Raw genomic sequence first — 20,330 nt, 5'->3', positions numbered from 1 at the left:
GATGAATAAAAAGTTAAAAAGAACAGCATTTATTCAAAACAGAAATATTTTCTAACAATATAAGTCTTTGCTATTACTTTTTTAAAAATCAATTTAACACATCCTTGCTGAATCAAAGTATTAATTTATTTCAAAGAAAAGAAGAATAGACATTTACTGACCCCCAAACTTTTAAACAGTGGTGTATTATGTTAGAAAAGATTTTTATTTTAAATAAATGCTGCTCTTTTAAACGTTTTATTCATCAAAGAATCCTGAAAAACATATCACAGTTTCCAAAAAAAGAAGAAAAAAAAAATTGAATGATTTCACTGAAGACTGGAGTAATGCTGCTGAAAATTCAGCTTTGCATCACAGGAATAAATTCTATTTTAAAGTATGTTAAAATAGAAAACCACTATTTTAAATTGCAATAATATTTTACAATATTATTATTTTTAATTTAATAAATGCAGCCTTGATTAGCAGAAAAAAACTTGATTAAAAACATTAAAAATCTTACTCATCCCAATCATTTGAACAGCAGTGTGTGTGTGTATATATATATATATATATATATATATATATATATATATATACATAATTGGCTAATAACTTACCTTATTACTCTGTGTAGCCTAAGAGGTAAGGCAATTTACAGTTTTCTAACTGTAGTCAATTATTTATCTATATATATATTATATGCAGCAACACGTTTTTTTTTCATTCATTCTTGGCACCAAAGCGGAGCCCACCTTTCATTCATATTCACTTCACTTCACATTCACTGTTACACTTTACACTACAGTCACGTTCGTCCGCGGACCTCATCTATAGCCGTGGTTTCTTCCCAGTCAAATATCGCCGTCACCGGTGATGCGTCCCGCGGATAACGGTTTTCTACTGCACAGTCACGCGCGCGCGAGCAAGACGGGAGGCACGAGACCCTGAACTACATAGGTGCGAACATGAGCCTTCAAGCTGCCATTAATAACTGCCATAAAAAAACGAAATATACTAAGATTTCTCTAAAAAAAACTATCAGCATTTAAAATAATTTACACACGCGCATAAGGTCACCAGTGGGTGATACTGTCCAAAACCTAGCTGCTATTTAAAACCCATGACACGGGATCATACAACAAAGCGCGATTTAACCTATAGCGTTACCATAGTAACAAAGTTAAAACACCTTCAGTCGTGTGCGAGCGTGTGACAGAGCGACAGACACATTGAATGGAGACATTTGGTTCCTTGTGAAGGCGGCTCGTGTCTTACCTCTGTGAACACTGATGGCGAAAGTTAAAATCCAGAGGCAAGTCATCCTGGAGCCCTTCTGCGCCTCTGTCACTCAGAAAACACACCATCAATTCATCTTCTTCAAGCTGGACTCTGAAACCCCGCGAACCGGTGCTGGTAACGTTAATGTCATTCGCGGGCAGACGGTCTGCGTTCATTCATTCAGCGCGGGATTCTTTTCTCCTCAGCAGAAGCGGACGAGATGTGCGCTGGAAAATCTCTTTCTTTCAGCAAATCTCAGTTTTTGATTGTTGAGGAGAGACGCAGCGCTCTGAGATGACCGGAGGACTCGCTCGGTACTGCGCTGATGGAGCTAGGTTTCTCTCTCTCTTTCTCTCTCTCTCTCTCTCTCTCTCTCTCCCTCTGCGTTTGTCGTCCTTACACGCTGTTCAATGTCATAGCGCTCGGTAGATCATACACACACATGCGGACATAAAATTCACATTTTCACCTTTTAAAATATGCCAGCTGTTCAGTCAGACGACCGAGATTATTCAAATAAGGAGCAGCCGAGACTGAACGGTCGCTATTATCATACATATATAGGGGAGAGCGGGGCTAGTTGTCACAGGGGCAAGTTGTCACAGGGGCTACAGTCGTCTAGTTGCCTAGTGTTTGGTTTCTATAGCATGTTGATTTCAAACACCTGGTTCAAAACTGACTGTCATAAACACTGTGTTCTCTGATTTAAAATTACAAATGCCATAATATTTTTAAAAAGCAATTGGGTAAACAAAGGAATGTATTAAAACAATTTATTATAGAAGTAGATTTTACTAAAAGACTGTGAAGGCTAAAATTGCGCTTTCATGGCAAATGTATTTTTCACAGGAGCAGGTTGGGGCAAGTTGTCACATGTGTTTTAGCGGTGTTATGGCCACACCTAGCCTGTTTCTTTTTTGTATTGCATTATATTTGTGTAGTTTTATGTGTGTGTATGTGTATGTATATACACACACATATATATATTTTTTGCAGTAATTTTGATAATAAATAGAGGCTTTGTGAGCAGAACAAACTTTTGACTGGTATACATAAAATTACAAAATGTATATTTAAAAAATCAATGCCTGATTAAAAAAAATTATAAATGTAAGTAATGTGTATATATATATATATTCATAATTATTTTACTGTTACATTTAGATAACATTACAATAGTCAATAAACAGCAGGTTGTAACAACTTACCCCATATAGTAACAGTGAAAATGTTCAATAGCTTTTTTTTTTTTTGGTCAAAATGTATATTTAAAAATTAAAAATATATAAATATATTCCAAGATATATGAAACATCTGAAAATATATGCAAATTATATATATTCCCTAAAATTTACTCTTCCAGTCAGAAGGTTTTTAATGTTTTTAAAGAAGTCTCTTCTGCTCACCAAGCTTGCATTTATTTGTTCCGGAGGTCAGCAAAGATGGTAAACTTTTGAAATATTTTTACTATTTAAAATAACCACTTTCTAATTTAATATATTTTATGATGCAATTTATTCTTGTGGTCAAAGCTGAATTTTCAGCATCATTATCATTACGCTTCAGTGTCACATGATCCTTCAGAATCATTCTAATATGCTGATTTGCTGTTCAAGAAACATTTTTATTGTTGTTATTATTAATATTATTTTAAAAAGTTTGGTACTTTTTTTAGGATTTTTCAGGGAAGAAATTATAGAAATAAATACTTTTATTTACAAAGGATGCTTTAAATTGATCAAAAGTGACGATAAAGGCATTTATAATGTTACAAAAGATTTCTAATTCAGATCAATGCTGTTCTTCTGAACTTTCTATTCATTAAAGAAACCTGAAAAAATGCCACTTAACTGTTTTCAACAAAATAATAATAATAAATGTTTTTTGAGAGGCAAATCAGAATATTAGAGTGATTTCTGAAGGATCATGTGACTGGAGTAATGATGCAAAAATTCAGCTTTGAAATCACAGGAATAAATTACATTTTAAAACATTCAAATAGAAAGCAGTTATTTTAAATAGTAAAAATATTTCAAAATGTTACTGTTTTTGCGGTAATTTGGATATAAATGGAGGCTTTGTGAGCAGAAGAGACTTCAAAAAAAACATTAACTTTTGACTGGTATACATAAAATTACAAATTTATATTTAAAAAATTATAAATGTAAATTTTTAGTAAGTAATATATATATATGGTCAGATCATATAGAAACCATAACAACTGCACATTTTTACTTTTCATGTAAATATTATTTTTAAGTAACAATTTAAATGATTCTTTAGAATAAAAAAAAAACAACATTTCAATAATTGTAACAACAATAATAACCACTGAAATTAGGTTACCCCAAATGTATATTTATTTTGAAGTTAACAAGGGATCTCTTTTTGTAACAAAAAGCAAATACTGTCTAAACAGACCATCAAACAAACGGAACCCACAATGATGATGATCTCAGAGTTCAGTCCCGTTCAGATGACATCATCGGCCATAATACAAATCAACATACATGACAGAATAGCTCCACATGATATGAATATTTATTCAAAAGGAAGACTTATCATTCAAAAAAATGAATCAACATAACTCCATTAACAGAATGTAATAATACTTTTAGTGCTTCCTGCATCTGTTCGGTGGGCCAGTGTGAAAATCTTCCACGCGTGTAAACACAGACACCCGCAATGAATGTGTGCCGGTGTCTGTGCTCACTTGAGTGTGTAGACTGTTCAAGGCAACACTAATCACATCAAATCATAAAAAATGGCTGATAAAAACAAAAGTCATGGAAACTAAAATCTACACCTTCCAGTCTAATACATTTAGTCATAAAAAAAAAAAATGAAACATAAACTTACAAACAACAGTATGCACATCTACAGCAGAATTAACGTAAACAACATAATTTAAAATTAAGCACTGAGTTGATTGATAGCTAACTGGAAGTTCTACTGCTTGTACAGGACAGAGAAAGAGAGAAAGATACAGATGTGTGGGAAATGAAATGCATTGTCGCCCTCTTGTGGCAGTCGATTGTAACTGCTTTGTCTCAGAAACTAATTAATGAGGTATGCGGAAGGGAATCTGAAGGTAGAGGACGGGTTTTGGTTGTGATCGGTCAGTTGCCACTTACAGTAGTTGTGACCTACATATGCATTAAATGAATGACCCTGTCATCCCACATGAACAAAAACACGCCTAAACTAACATTTACGTGGCAGATGTGATTTAAGGGTCACTTTCATTTGGGCCAAATGACACTGTATCATTGGAACGTGCGTTTTTTGCAAAGCTGTTTTAAAACGAGTTCTATTCCCGCGGCCTTTTGTGCATTTTATGGGTGTGGCTTCCGGTCTCATCCGCCTCCAGCTATTCTTAGCTGTACAAAATAGCTCGTTTTGCAGCTTGATATTGCAAATTGGTGTGTCTTACCATATCATCTTAATGTATTATCTTAATTATGAGCACACCAGTTTGTATTTTAAAACAGTTCTACTGTTTACTGCACTTTATTTCTTCATTATTTCACTATTGCGGATAATGAACCGCATAGGTGAAAACGAGAAAAATCATGTTCTCTGTGTAAATAATGTTCGATTTCTAACACTTTTCATGTCGAAGGGGACATCAGATGCAAAATTCACTTTTCCATGATGTTTGCATATGAATGTGTCTTAGCAGTTTGCAGACACAACCACTCTACAATGATAAAATCTTTCATGTTCTCTTTAAAAAAAAAAATTAAACCTAACCAGCAGGGTTGCCAGGTTTTCACAACAAAACCTACCCAATTGCTACTCAAAACTAGCCCAAAATGGCATTTTGAAGGGAGTCCCCCAGTACAGTTTGCATTCCGTGGGATAAATATACCGTTATTGGGGTCATTTCAACCCGCGGACACACTGTAAAAAGTTTTAACCAGATTCAACTTAAAAACCTAAGTTCAGCAGCAGCCTTAAGTTTTTAAGTTAAAATCAGCTTAAAACTACAAGTCATTTTAACTTATTACAATAAAAATGAGTTGATTTAACTTGTGAGTTTAAATGACCTAAGTTGATATAACTTAAAAACTTAAGGCAGCTGCTAAACTTAAGTTTTTAAGTTGAAACTGGTGAAAACTTTTTACAGTGCATGAAAAACCACCTGCGGTAACGGTGTTAAAGTAGCCAGATTCCACGGGAAAACCGCAGACTTGGCAACACTGCTAAACAGCCCCAAATATCAAGCTGCTTTGATTTTCTGAGAAATATCTCATATTGCTCAAGTCCCGCCCATGGCTGCTGACGGACTGTCCCGCATTAGCATATATCTGCCCTCAGCCAGTTGTATGCTGTCCGCTCGAATAGCTGTAGCAACTCGTAAGCAATGCAGATGTTTTGTAGTTTGATGTAAAATTGAACATTTTAATTTTCTCCTGACATCAGAGCTACTGAGGACGCAGTGGATTAGTTTTGTTTTTGATGGTAACATGCCACCAAATACACAAAAAACACAAAAGAGGGGCGGGATGAGCATGCACCGAAACGGGTCGCTTTGAACAGAGTTGTTGTTGACAGGGTAAAACGGGTGTTGTTTTACACGACCATTGAGGAATTTTACAAGTATGTTACAGACATGTCATCCATAGAATACCATAAAGAATACCAACTTGTGGAAAGTGGGTATCCGATGTCCCCTTTAAAGACAATATATGTTGTGAGTCTATTGGAAAAAGTGACAAGCCAGATTCAAACATGCATCGCTCGCATGAGCACTATAGCTCAGCTCCTAAGTCGCAGTTCCAACCTTCTCCTCTATGTAAACAGCTACTGAAAAGGAATAAGTGATATAGAATTGACAACTCCCCACTTTCTGTAATCAAATGCTGGATACATAGTGAAGCGGTATTCCTGAATAACAAATTTAAGCACAACACGTTTAAAAGTAAAGTGTGTAATTTCTTTGCTAAACTGAATCAGACTGCATGCCATTGGCTGAGCCAAAGTTACATGTCAGGAGGTCGGGATGCTCAAACAAATAGAGCAGTGTTTTGATAGCGCCATAGGGAATCAACCTACGAATGGCTTATTTACAGTCTATTCACAATAAGATTGGATAGGAGAAAGGATTTTAGCATGCTTAAAATTACACACATCACCTTTAATAAGCCAGATTTAATTAGGTTAGATGATTAACCAACTGTTTTTTTATTAAATAGAATCGCCTCAGTTTATTGCATGATGCACCCGACTAAACCCCCAAACTCCCTCCAAATGTCACCATAGACTGTGGTTACAAACTCTAGAGATAATCTAGCTTTATGATTGTACGAGGAGGGGGAGAGCAGATATGAGAGAGAGAGAGTGGGAATTTGGTTAGTAAGAGAAAGAAAGATAGAGAGAGAGAGAAAGAGAGCAGTAGTTTGTGTTACCCTGCTTTTTCTGAGAGTCCCGCCACTGACGAACAGAGGAGATTCATTCCTGAAGGTGGCGTGAGTGAGTGAATCACTGGGCCTGATACAATGACACATCAGTGCACAATGTAATGCATTTAGATCGAGGACCTCATAATAATAATAATAATAATAATAATAGTCATAATAATGATAAGAATAATCTTCCCAGGTTGATGAAATGACACTAGACTGTTGCACCAACAGTAAACACCAGAAATCAAACTTGAAGAGAACGTAATTCATACAAATATTACTGAAGTTTTTCATAACACCATGTTTTTTTTTTCTATAGTCCAGATATTTTTTTTTTATCAACTCGGCATTTCCATGTAAGAAAACCAGGCAGGCTCAGAGAGTATATACTGCAATATCAGACAGTGAGGTTAGAGAGACAGAGAGATAGAGAGAGATGGAGGATATATTTACAGCACACTGAGTAAAAATGATGCTATATAATCATATATATATGTATTTATAAATTTATATTGGGGGTCCCACACAATGGTTGCAGGGGCTGCTGTTTTTGCCTGGTTATTCTCTCTCTGTGTGTGTGTGTGTGTGTGTGTGTGTGTGTGTGTGTGTGTGTGTGTGTGTGTGTGTGTGTGTGTGTGTGTGTGTGTGTATGATGTATGTGATGCATATGAGTGTGTGTGTCTGTCAGTGATATTGCCGGGTTGCATGGTTGAAATTCAATTTTGTATTCAGTTTAAGACACTTTATGTTCGGTGTGTGTTTGCATGCATGCCTGTTACGACTCTGTGTCTTTCAATGGATTTGGGAGCAGACGTGTGTCCTGAAAGTTCATGCATGCACGTATCACTGTGCAACATGTGCCAGACTACATCTGGACCGTTTGAAAGGAATGATGGGAGAGGAAGGAAGTGTGTTCACTGTCATATTGCCTCTTTTTATTGTTTATGTCTTGTCATGTGTGTTTGCTTATGTGTCATCATGGTAATGAAGAAATTGTGTGTGTGTTTGTGTGTGAAAATGAGCCCACGCGCCAGTGCGTAACTCTCACTTCCCTGTCCTGTGTGTCGAAGCTTATTTGAGGTCCTTCAGTTCGAACAGGTCAACGCTTGTTTTTGTTTTTTTTTTCCTCACATATTTCCTCTCTCTTCTGCCATCCCCGTCAGGCTGAGTGAACTGAAGCGTGTGAAGGAAGAGGGTACGGAGGGATGGATCTCTAGATGAAGTACTCTTTCTTGTCATCCACCCCAGAGTGGCCACCCTCAGCGTTAATGATGGCTGTGTCTGCATCGGGAGCATCGTCGGAGCCTTTCGCTTCATGAGTCAGGTACGTACCTGACAGAGAGAGAGAGAGTGTGTGTGAAACCACAACTGTAACCTTTTTTCTTGTTATTTGTTATATCTTCGGTAATTTGTTGAATTCTTACTTTATATATTATTAGTAGTGCTGTCAAAATTAGCCCATTAACGCAGGCAATTATTTTTTCCAGTTTAACGGTGTTAAAGATATTTCGCCACCCCACTCACAACTGCTGCTTCTGTCTCTTTTTTCTTGACTTGAGAATTGCATTTATTTAGTCGCAGAACTTTATTATGACCACATGTGTTTTTGTCAGGCCATATGTCAGCTGAAATACTGTGCTCGTAGCCTTGGTTTTCAATTGCATGCACAAATATGGCAGTGCGAGCTGTATCATTTCATATTAAAGCAAGAATGAAACTATGAGCATGTGTGTTAGATCTGCGTTTCATTCAGCAGTGGCAGCTCTTAAAGTAATAGCAGCCAAAAAACCTAATAACCCAGCTGCTGTGATGTCAATTAAAGAACAAAAGAAAAAAGTTAAAATAAATAATTTTAGGTTAGTGTATTAAGTCTAATAAGTGTTCAAATTGATGGCTCTCAATTCTACTGTAATGTTGAATGGCTATAGTAAAAGGTTTAATATTAGTAATTAAAGAAGACATCATTATTGGTATTGGTATTAGTGATACTCGCCTTTAGTCATACATAAAGATGCCATTAAAGAAACATTAATAATATACTGTCTTTATGTTGATCCTACATTCATTTAATGATTGAATGTGAAATTATTGCAATATAAAAGTATATTTAAAAAAAATAATGTTAGGTGGAATTAATTGCTGTTTTTTTTAAATGTGTGATTAATTAGTTACTTTTTTAATAAATTGACAGCACCAAATATTCCACATTATTTTCATTATTATTTTTACATAATTTTAATATTTCATGATGAAGACTGGGGGTAATGGCTGCTGCAAATTCAGCTTTGCCATCACAGGAATAAATTACATTTTAAAATACATTAAAATAGAAAACATAGTTTATTAGTTTAAACAATAATATAATAATATTATTGTTTAAACTAATAGTATTTACAACATACAACATACATACAATAGTATTTCACAATATTACTGTTTTACAGTATTTTTAATTAAATAAATGCAGCCTTAGTAGGATGGAATGCACCTAAAAAAATAATAACAACAAAAAATAATAATAAAAACAATTAAATCAATTAAATAAACATACATATTTTATTAATTTTTTTTTACCTATTTTATTATTAAAATAAAATAATATTATTCATGTTAGAAAAGAGTAAGAAAGACATTTTTAAGTATGAGGTTTTATTTCTTTGTTTCTGATAATTCGCATTTAGTAGGTAAACAAGAAAAAGGCAAACAATAAAGATGGCTAAGAAGACAATAAGAGGCTGTTCCATGCCAAGTTGTGGTCTTTGCATTGCTTTCCTTCTGATCCCAGCATTTAGAAAACTATGATGAACTTGATTATAAGTAACGTTCCAGATTGCTTCAGTAAGAACTTGGTCCTTCATTTCATTTTACAGTGAATTTGCTTACAATCAAGGCACAACTCGACACAGAATTTTCCGAAAGATTGAAACTAAAAGACGATGCTGTAGCCATTGATTTCCATAGTAATAAAAACAAATACTAGGGAAGTCAATGGCTACCAGCGACTGTTGCCAACATTCTTCAAAACACGGAGAAAAAAAATACTTATTTTGTGTTCAGAAGAAAGGAATTCATAACATTTTTTTTTTGGGTGAACTCGCTTTAACAAAGTAATATTTTAGCAAGAACAGAATCTACACATCAAGATCAAATATTTTGTCATACCCGTTTTTTTTTTCTCAGCGTTTTTATTAGACTTAAACGGCTGTGTTTTTATTAAAGGGGTAATGAATTTAGAAACCAAAATTGCCTTGTTCTTTTGACATATAAGAGGTCATTGTACTACAAAAACATCCTGTAAGTTTCAGAACTCAACATTTGGTCTAAAAACAGCTTATATTAAAGGCAGTCTGCCAAAATGACAGCTTTTGGTATGTTCTACTCCAGCGGTTCCCAACCGGGGAGTCACAGCCCACTAGGGGGCCTGCAGTAATCCTCCAGGGGAGCTGCTAGATATCTTAAAATTAATTTAAATACAATCCGAGAATTGTTTAATTTCATTATTAATGTGCTAAATGAAAATGATCAAAACACGGCTCGTGCTCTGTTATTGATTGCTTCGGACTTGGCGCAGCAAGCCTCATCGCACTGTTAAATACAGAGTGAATGGCACCAAAACTTCCAACCGTTGCAAGCAAACTACATCTCTGCATGCATGAAGCAAACCGTCGCACTAATGTAAAGGTAAATATGATTAGTGCAAGAATAACAAACTTGCGCATAAGTATATTTAAACTATAAAATTTGCCTAATTGTCCAAAATAATGTTATGTGAGAGTTTTATAATGGATGCTCACCGATAGAGGAGGATCTGGTGAGACGCGCTCTGACGGAGTTCACTAATAATGTCTCCGTCGATCCGATTTGTCAAGATTTCGAATGCATTTGCTGTATTGTTAATTAGCATGTTTATTTTTTAATGGATACAAACAGTATATATTCAGTCGGTCAAGTTCAAAGGGACAGGTTTAGTGAGTGGTCTTTTGGCATCTCCCTGTCGTTCTGTTTGGTACTGCAGGTTCACTTATTTACGAAAAAATACTCTGAAGTTGTAAAGAAGGATTCAGGAGCTTTAAATCTGTATATGTATATATATATTATTTAAAAAAAGTTAGAATTAAGCAGTGGTTTTCTTTTAAGGTTATAAAGTATAGCTTTAATTTAAAGTTTGTTTGAATTTTGCATTAAATTCTTGTTCAGCATTTTTTTCTCCCTTGCTCTAAGGCTGTTTTTTCCAGATGTATAGTTTCTGACAGCTTTTCTTGTGCTGTATGCTGTAAGTCATAGATAGATACAGAGGGAAAGCTGCAGCACAGCTGTGATGATCTGTTTACAGTGTCCCTCTGTGCAGTGACACACTCTGTCAGTCTTTGTCAATTGCTACTTGCACTCAGCAAAATAGCTGTTTTTAAGGGGATATAAAATGGAACAGAATTGTTCTTGCATTTTTTGAAATAAAAGAAACTGACGTACTATGCAGACATCAAAATTTCAGAACCGGTTCACCTAGTCCACTAAACCGAAGATTTTGAAACGGCATGACGGTGAGTAATTAATGACAGAATTTTCAGATTTTGGGTGTAACATATAAGTAATGTATGCAGTATTTTTTATTAAATAATTGATTATTCTTTTAATCTATTTTTTAATAAAATGAATGCATTGAACCTTACTGTTATAATGAAAATCAACAATCAACAATTTTTTTGTAGACTGGAAACAAGAATTAACATGAAAGGCAACAATTTGTCAACACTGTTACATTTGAGCATGCAATACTTTTTTTTCCCTGTGACCGTGATTCCTGTGTTATTACATTTATGCTGCACTAAAAAATAAGAGATGGGTATGAGGCTCAAAGGCTTATGAGTACCTATAGTAATGTGGTACTCTTCATTAAACATAATGCAACTTAAGTTTTATTAGTGGTAACACAATAAGATAATATGTTACTTTAAAAATGATTGTTCATCTACACTATATCAGCATATTAACATACTTTCACCCACACAGCTAGACATAATAAAGGTTATTTGCATATAGATATCTTAAATGTACATTAGTACATTAGCAATTACAATTCCAAAGGCATTAAAATTAAAAAGTGTGCACTGTAATAGGAAACATATTTTAATTACTATTAGATATTGATAATATACAGTTAAAGTCAAAAGTTTACATACACCTTGTAGAATCTGCAAAATGTTAATTATTTGAGCAAAATAAGAGGGATCACACAAAATGAGTGCTGACCTGAATAAGATATTTTACATAAAAGAAAAAATAAAAGTTGAATTTATAAAAATGACCCGCTTCCAAAGTTTACATACACTTGATTCCTAATACTGTGTTGTTACCGGAATTATCCACAGCTGTTTTTGTTGTTGTTTAGTGATAGTTGTTCATGAGTCCCTTTGTCCTGAACAGTTAAACAGCCTGCTGTTCTTCAGGTCCCACAGATTCTTTGGTTTTTCATCATTTTTGTGTATTTGAACCCTTCCCAACAATGACTGTATGATTTTGAGATCCATCTTTTCACACTGAGGACAACTGAGGACTCATATGTAACTATTACAGAAGCTTCAAATACTCACTGATGCTTTACATGGAAAAACAATGCATTGGGAGCCAGGTGTGTAAACCTTCAGAAGCTACAGAAGATACTTACACATTCCCCGGAAGATCTTTTTTCCTTCTGGAGCATCAGTGAGCATTTGAACCTTCTGTAATAGTTGCATGTGAGTCCCTCAGTTGTCCTCAGTGTGAAAAGATGGATCTCAAAATCATACAGTCATTGTTGAAAAGGGTTCAAATACACAAAAATGATGAAAAACCAAAGAATTTGGTTTAACTGCAGTTTAACAGTTTAACTGCTTAGGACAAACAAGGAACTCATGAACAACTATTACTAAAAAAACAGCTGTGGATAATTCAGGTAACAACAAAGTATTAAGAATCAAGTGTATGTAAACTGTTGAATGTGTTGATTTTCATCAACTCAACTATTATTTTCTCTTGTGGACTATATGTAAACATCTTTTATGTGAAATATCTCATTCAGGTCAGTAATAAAAAAAATAACAGGCATTTTGTATGATCCCCCTTAATTTGGTAAAATATTTTGCATATGCATATGTTCATGTAACCATTTGACTTCAACTATATACTGAGCAACTGATATGCATTTATAAAATAGCAAGGACACGCAACCTAGTATGTGCCTGCCCTTTGTATTCTCATTCCATGTCCATAAACTCAGCATTTTCATTTCATTTTTTATTTTTTATTTCCCAGCCCATTTTTCTTCTGTTTTTTTTTTCTCTAGGTGCACTGTTGCAGTGAGACACGTGGTTCATTTACAAGTATAATGTCCCAGTCAACAATGCGATTTTGAGTCAAGCGTCTAGAATGTTTATTGATGCTTGAATTCAAGACAAAATCCATAAAAATCTTTTTTTTTTAAAGCTGCTGAAGGGGCAGGATGCTCCGAGACCCTCTGTCAGGAATTTGAACACAGTCCCACAAGGTTATAAGCCCTCCAGACGGCCCAGGTGTGTGTGTATATGTGTGTGTGTCTGAGATCTCTTTGTGTCTGATTAGGTCTGTGCGTGCGTGTGAAAGAGCGTGAGGGATTTCTTTGTGTCTGATTAGGGTCGTGTGTGAGTGTGTGGTACCTTTGTGTCTGATGAGGTATCTGCCGAGGACGATGAGGAGACAAAGCATGATGAAGACAATGACAGCAACCACTCCACCAATCACAGCATGGTCTACTCCTGGAGAGGTGGTCATCGCTGTGGGGTCTGAGAAATGGACAGAAAGACAGGTAGATAGTTAAAGCTGTGGAGAGAGTACAATCAGAATAACAACAGATGTCCTAACAATAGTGACCAGGCAAAATCAATGAGACGTTTGAGAGAGACTTCAGCTGAAACTGAAAAACATACAGTCAAGCCCCAAATTATTCAGACAGCCGATAAAAACTATATTTTTTTTACTAGTGGGTGCAGGACACAATAGTTCATTTATGAAAGCGAGCATAGCAAAACAAAGTAAACTGTGACATATTCTACCCAAAAATTCTTCATACAGTGGACGACCAGTAAAATTGATCAAAAATTTGATTTGTCACTTTGACCTGACCATGTTACATAGCTTTCTATCAAAGTTATCTGACATTATCACAATGAATTTGTTCTGTCCCAGTTTAACTCTTGAGTTTTATTACCATTTTCTAAACTATAGCGAATAAACTGTGAATATCTAAGAAATACTGAAGGTGTCTGAATAACTTTTGGTTTGACTGTACAATACTTATTCATCCCAACCACATCTTTACAAACACAGCAGAGGTCATTCATGTAAGCTAACGCTGAAAATCCTCCCAATCTGATTTTGATTCGGAAATCACAATGCAATTACATACAATATGTTTTCTCCATTGTAAAGTTTCTATAGATTCTGCTATTTTCCTGTTTATCTTTTTGAAGCTGTTTTGATACAATCTGTATTGTATAAAGCACTATATGACTTGACAAAACAGTTCTTTAAGCAATGGCATAAAGCTGCACATATTTTGAAATCTAACAAAAGACCTACTTATTCACTTTCGTCCTTTTCAAAGTACACGGCAGCTGCACAATAGATGGAAATGTGCAATATGATTTTGAAATGTTATGTTCTCAGAATACTTCAAGTTAATGTGACATGAATCACTGATGGAAATTCGTTCCAAAACTATTCAGAGTGATGCAAATTTTTATCTGGTTTTGAGGAAAGTTTGCATACTTGAATAAAAGTGAATCAAGATTATTCACAACCACCCGCTCTGACAAAATTACAACTCCTCTCATAATTCCGCGCATGCTTTTTCCATAAACAACATTATTATTTAAAATTACATTACTATAAATTTGAAAAATCCTTTTTTTCCGATTGCAGATTCCCTTGAGAAAGCATCACAATGTGTGAATCTTTTCCCCAGCTCTAAAGCACAACAATGCTTATCTTAGGAAGCAATTTTAAGCGTTTTCTCCTCTTTAATAGGGCCCTTGACATTTTCAAGCAAACTGAACTGAAATAACTCACAAAAGATGATAATCACTGATAGCTTTTCACATTTAAATATAAAGAAGCACAGATCTTGTTTCCTGTTTTTTTACATTACGCATACTACCGTTTAAAAGTTTGGGGTCAGTATGTTTTTTTTTATTATGTTTTTAAAAGACATCTCTTATGCTCATAAAGGCTGCGTTTAATTGATTAAAAATACAATAATATTGCAAAACACTATGCAATTTAAAATAATGGCTTTTTATGTTAAAATACAGTTGAGACCAAAAGTTTACACACCCCTTTCAGAATCTGCAAAATATTAATTATTTGACCAAAATAAGAGGGATCATACAAAATGCATGCTCTTGTTTATTTAGTACTGACCTGAATAAGATATTTCACATAAAAGATGTTTACATATAGTCCACAAGAGAAAATAATAGTTGAATATAAAAATGAGGCTGTTCAAAAGTTTACATCCACTTAATACTGTGTTCTTACTTGAATGATCCACAGCTGTGTTTTTTTGTTTAGTGATAGTCCCTTGTTTGTCCTGAACAGTTAAACTGCCTGCTGTTCTTCAGAAAAATCCTTCAGGTCCCACAAATTGTGTATTATTGTTTTTTTGTGTGTGAATTTGAACCCTTTCCAACAATTGTTGAGATCCATCTTTTCACATTGAGGACAACTGTTGACTCATATGCAACTATTACAGTAGGCTCAAATGCTCACTGATGCTCCAGAAGGAAAAACTATGCATTAGGAGCATGAATTTGAAGATCAGGGTAGATTTAACTTCTTCTTTTTTTCTGAGAAACATGTAACTATCTTCTGTAGCCTCTGAAGGGCAGTACTAAATGGAAAAAATATGATAGGCAAAATAAGGAAAATGCATGGTTTTTCCTTCTGGAGCATTAGAAGATGAATGGATCTCAAAATCATACAGTTATTGTTGGAAAGGGTTCAAATACACAAAAATGCTGGAAAACCAAAGAATTTGTGGGATCTGTAGGATTTTTTAGAAGAACAGCGGCAGTTTAGCTGTTCAGGACAAACAAGGAACTCATGACTATTTTTTTATAAATTCAACTATTATTTTTTCTTGTGGACTATATGTAAACTTTGTTTATGTGAAATATCTTATTCAGGTCCGTACTAAATAAACAATCACATGAATTTTGTATGATCCCTCTTATTTTGGTAATAATTAACATTTTGCAGATTCTAAAAGGGGGATGTAAACTTTTGAGCTCGGCTGTATTTTAAAATGAAATTTATTCCTGTGATGCAAAACTAAATTTTCAGCATCATTACTTTAGTCTTCAGTGTCACATGATCCTTCAGAGACATTTATTATTATCAAAATGAGAAATCTTTTGTAGCATTATAAATGTCACTTTTGATCAATGTTATGCATACCTGCTGAAAGAAAAACCCTACTGACCTCAAACTTTTGAATGGTAGTAGTTCATATACTGTGTGAAGTGTATTTGTAATGGGCTGGCAAGTTACTACAATGTCATTTTCCATCTACCGTGAACTCCCAAGAGCCGCTGACCTCTCTGTTTGAAAGGAAACACATGAATAATCAAGAGCAAGATTTCAGCGAAGAGTCTATCATAAGCTTCAGTGACTTTGCCTGGACTCAGAGAGCGTGAACGACATCCATCACTCCCACCCACAGCACGATCTCTGTCTCCTTCTCAAACAATACTCCATCAAAACAAGACAAGTTAACAGTCACCCTGACGCTCGCACGCTTCAGGAGAAGAAAAAAACGGGGGGCGATAAATGAGAGCAGAGAGGATGAAGGAGGACGAACAGAGTGAGTGCTGAGTGACACGACAAGAAGCCCTGAGAGCGACAGAGAAAAAAAGAGGAACAGATAGAAACAGAGAGAAGAAAAGTGAAAGAGAAAAAAGGAAAAAACACAGAAAGAGTACAAGAAAAAGTAGAAAGCACTAAAGTGATAATGTCTCTCTTACAGGGGGCATTTCAGGACAGGACTGCTTATTATTGTTAATTATGGATGCACTGATATTAAAATAATTATTGGCTGATATTAATACTTTAAAAATATCACAATAAAAGTAAAATGAATCGTTAAATGTTATGGGAATGGCTTCCGGTTTCATCCGCGTCCAGCTATTTTTAGCTGTACAAAACAGCTCATTTTGCTGCTTAATATTGCACATTTGTATGTCTTACCATGTTATTTTAATGTATTATCTTAATTATGAACACACTCATTTGTAGTGCAAACAGTTTCACCTATAGGCTTACTTTACCGTATTTTACTTTACCACTTTTAAAAGAATAATTTTAAGTAAGTGATAGATGATGCCAAGGGGTGTCTAAATGAACAAATTAGAGGAAACTGTGATGATGCACTGTGATACACCTGTCTGAACATACTGGCAAACAACACATTAAACTAGGCCTTTTTATTCAAGGCTTTATAGTTATTTTTGCTGAGCAACCAAGCTCTTTGACATCAGTTGAGTGAATTTCCTTGGTGTTTTCTAAACTCAACCACACAAAGAAATCACACTCAAGTCCCTTTCTGAAAATGACGGTCCAGATACGGTTCATGCAGACTCACTGATGTGCTATTGATGATGATTTGTTTCCAATTCATTTCTCATTGCTGTTTTTCTCTGCAGAAATTGACTTCGGCAAGCATCTCGCACTTTTCGCATCTCTTGCAATGCATTAAATAGCGAATTATTTTAGATACTAAAATTTTAATTAAAAAAAACTGAATGAACATTTGTTTCAATATGTGGTGCCTTCTGGTTCCAAGTCGTTAGCTAGCTATAATGGTTAAGAGCTGCTGTTAGTACTCATGGCACAGAGACAGAGTGTTTGCAACCTCGTAGCCTGGAAAAAAAAATCACGGTCACCTTGAATCATATTTGTCTTGTCAGTTAATCACGTAACAACCATAATGTCTTTATACGAATTTTATGTTGCAAGCCTCTACAGTGGGACTAAATCTTCACTCTGGGTGATTAAATGATGTCTAAAACATTACCCCTGGCTGACAGAGTGTTGTCATGTTTTGGGCTGTACTAATCAGTCGGACTGGGAAAAACATTTGGAGTACTACAGATTGCCAAAAGTTATAACAAATCAAGGAGAAGAGTGCAAAAGTCTGAGGAACAAAAGGCGTTGGCCAAACTGTACTAGGATTTCCAGAACAAGCATCTTGACAACATTAATTTTTGTTTATATAATGTCCAGTCAGGTAGGTGAAATAATAGGCTAATATCTTCATTAATACTACTCGTTTGTATCTTTACCACCTATTAACTTTAGTATGTCAAAATATTTCGCCATTTCCTGCTTACTAAGTCTTTCTCTATATGATTTAGAAGCTTCCTAAATTAGCAGAACAACGTATTCAGTAGTACATTAACCGTGCAATCCCTGCTGTTGTTTACACGCATCCGGGTAACTGACTAAATTGTGACGTATGTGCAAACCGTCTATAAATTCTTATTTTACTCACCAGTGTGTGAGTTGGAGGCTATGTATAAAAGTTTAGCACAGATATATTTTTACTTGCTGAACACTTTTGACCGAACACTTCAGTCTTGTTCTCCGTCAATTGACCTGTGCTATTTTTTAATTCTTCTCAATGCGCAGCATACCTGTAAACTTTAGTGTGAAGGCATATGACTCGCTGTCGCTTTGCCGAGAGCACTGTTTTTCACACACAAAGAAAGAGAGAGACAGTGCGAGTTTTACATACCATGCAGAATTGATGTGCTATATGTAAACGATATTCTTTGTTGTTTTTTCCTGTCACTTGGAATTCTTCAGCTTTTGAAGTCCCCATTAAATCAAAATGGAAGTTTTCTAGCTTTCAGTATGAAAATGTTAACCTTAAGGTTATCTATAAGCTAGTGTGTTTCAAAACAATGACAAAATTTGCATTTACAAGATATATGCATTCAAAACTTACAGTCTCTAACTTCCACCAATAGGGATCAACGATTTTGATGACATCACGCTGCACTTCAGCTTCTCAAACTCAAAACTAAATAGGGGATACATAATGATTCAGACAGTGTAAATATGCTTTCAATTAGGGAAAAAGAAGTCTCTGAAAAAAAGCTCTGTTTCATACATTCTTTTGAATTCTACACAGAATGGTATATTTTATAGCGATATGGATGAGATTGTAGCTGTCATATGCTGTCAAATGTGGCTTTACTGAGCTCAGCAGCTCTTGCCCAAGCTGTGATATAAAGAAAACGCTACTGGCTATTTAAAAAAGGGTCTTCCTGTTTCAGTTTAAATTACGTCATCCCATAGAATAACGCTGCATGTTTCAAAGTACCTTAGTGGACCTCTAAAGGTCCACTGATTGCATTTGTGGACTGAAGCAGACTTTGTGTGTGCTTGTGTGGTTTGTGTGAAACCAGACTTCTTTTGATCAAGTTGAAAGCTTATTTACACTATCTGAATCATTCCCTATCCCCTATATAGTGCATTACTTGCCATTCACTGTACAGAAAATATGAATTCTGTGAACAAGTGACCAATTTCAGCCACAGGTTCAGCATCTATTTATGGTGTAGGGGGCGGGACGCCTCAGATTCTAGAGAGCATTTGATTGGACAGAAGGTATGTAAGACTAAGTTTTGAATAAGTATATCTTGTAAATGCGAATTTTGTCATTGTTTTGAAACACACTATAGATAACCTTAAGGCTAACATATTCAAGCTAAAAGCCAAAAAACTTCAATTTTAATTTCATGGGGACTTTAAGAACAACCATAAAATACTTCCAGCTCTCCAGAGGTGGGCGGAACCTAATGCACAAAAGGCACTTATTGGCTGGTGCACACCTATTATTATCATCCCTGTTTTGAATTTTAGTAAATCAGTTTAAGTAAACGCAGACAACGTGATTAATATTCATGAACCCAGCAGCTCATTAATTGCATTGGCCAATCCCAATGAACCGACAATATCTTGTGTTTTTTAAAGATATTGTTGGTTCCTTTTAACCAGTAATAAGTGGATTGTATTGTACAACTTGATTCTCATTTTCATAGTTTATTTGAGGCAGGTTTTGGCATTATTTTTAATGGCCTATAAATTCAAGATTAATTCTTAGGGCGTTTTATATAGCCCCCCCCCCCCCCCCCTTTTCTTTTTTTTTTAAAGAAACATTGAATGACCAACAAAATCTTAAGCACCACCACCAGTCCTAAATTTAGTTAAATTGACAAAATTATACATGGTTACCAAGTTTTAATTTTAATTATCATTAAATATTGCTTGATTGTCATAATATTGATGTTAATAGTTATAACTGATGTTAATAGTGTCCTTTCAGATATTAAAAAAACTATTTTAAAACATAAGCTTTTTTATATATCCATCTTTTTCTTCAACATGAAAGTAAGCCTATGGGTGAGACTGCTGGTTCATTTTCCGCTATAGGGAAAATAACGAAAATAACAACAACGTGCAGTAAACAGTAAAAAGGTTTGCACTATAAACCAGTGTGTTAACAAAACATGGTAAAACACACCAATTTGCAATATCAAGCAGCAAAACAAGCTGTTTTGTAAAGCTAAAAATAGCTTGGCACGGATG

The 20,330-nt window shown here is 35.0% G+C and overlaps 2 protein-coding genes across 4 annotated transcripts in view; both read right to left on the bottom strand.

Annotated features, from left to right (window-relative positions):
* LOC141344468 (kin of IRRE-like protein 1) overlaps positions 1-1,565 on the bottom strand; it is a 33,506-nt gene extending 31,941 nt beyond the window's left edge. Inside the window, exon 1 of the mRNA XM_073849360.1 lies at positions 1,258-1,565. Coding sequence (XP_073705461.1) covers positions 1,258-1,303 — 46 coding nt within the window. The 5' untranslated portion in view covers positions 1,304-1,565. The remainder of the gene's footprint in view (positions 1-1,257) is intronic.
* Positions 1,566-3,597: 2,032 nt separating this feature from the next.
* cadm3 (cell adhesion molecule 3) overlaps positions 3,598-20,330 on the bottom strand; it is a 98,454-nt gene continuing 81,721 nt past the window's right edge. For 2 of the 3 annotated variants that reach the window (XM_073849152.1, XM_073849153.1), the window contains 2 exons: positions 13,340-13,465; positions 3,598-8,000 (listed from right to left, as the gene is read on the bottom strand). In XM_073849152.1, coding sequence (XP_073705253.1) covers positions 7,882-8,000; positions 13,340-13,465 — 245 coding nt within the window. In that variant the 3' untranslated portion in view covers positions 3,598-7,881. Of the gene's footprint in view, positions 8,001-13,339; positions 13,466-20,330 lie in introns of those variants that run through there. The other variant, XM_073849151.1, reaches the window with a different exon arrangement.

This window comes from Garra rufa, chromosome 10, assembly GCF_049309525.1.
Source record: "Garra rufa chromosome 10, GarRuf1.0, whole genome shotgun sequence".
In the NCBI taxonomy this organism is placed as follows: domain Eukaryota; kingdom Metazoa; phylum Chordata; class Actinopteri; order Cypriniformes; family Cyprinidae; genus Garra; species Garra rufa.
This window is presented reverse-complemented; position numbering and strand designations above follow the sequence as displayed.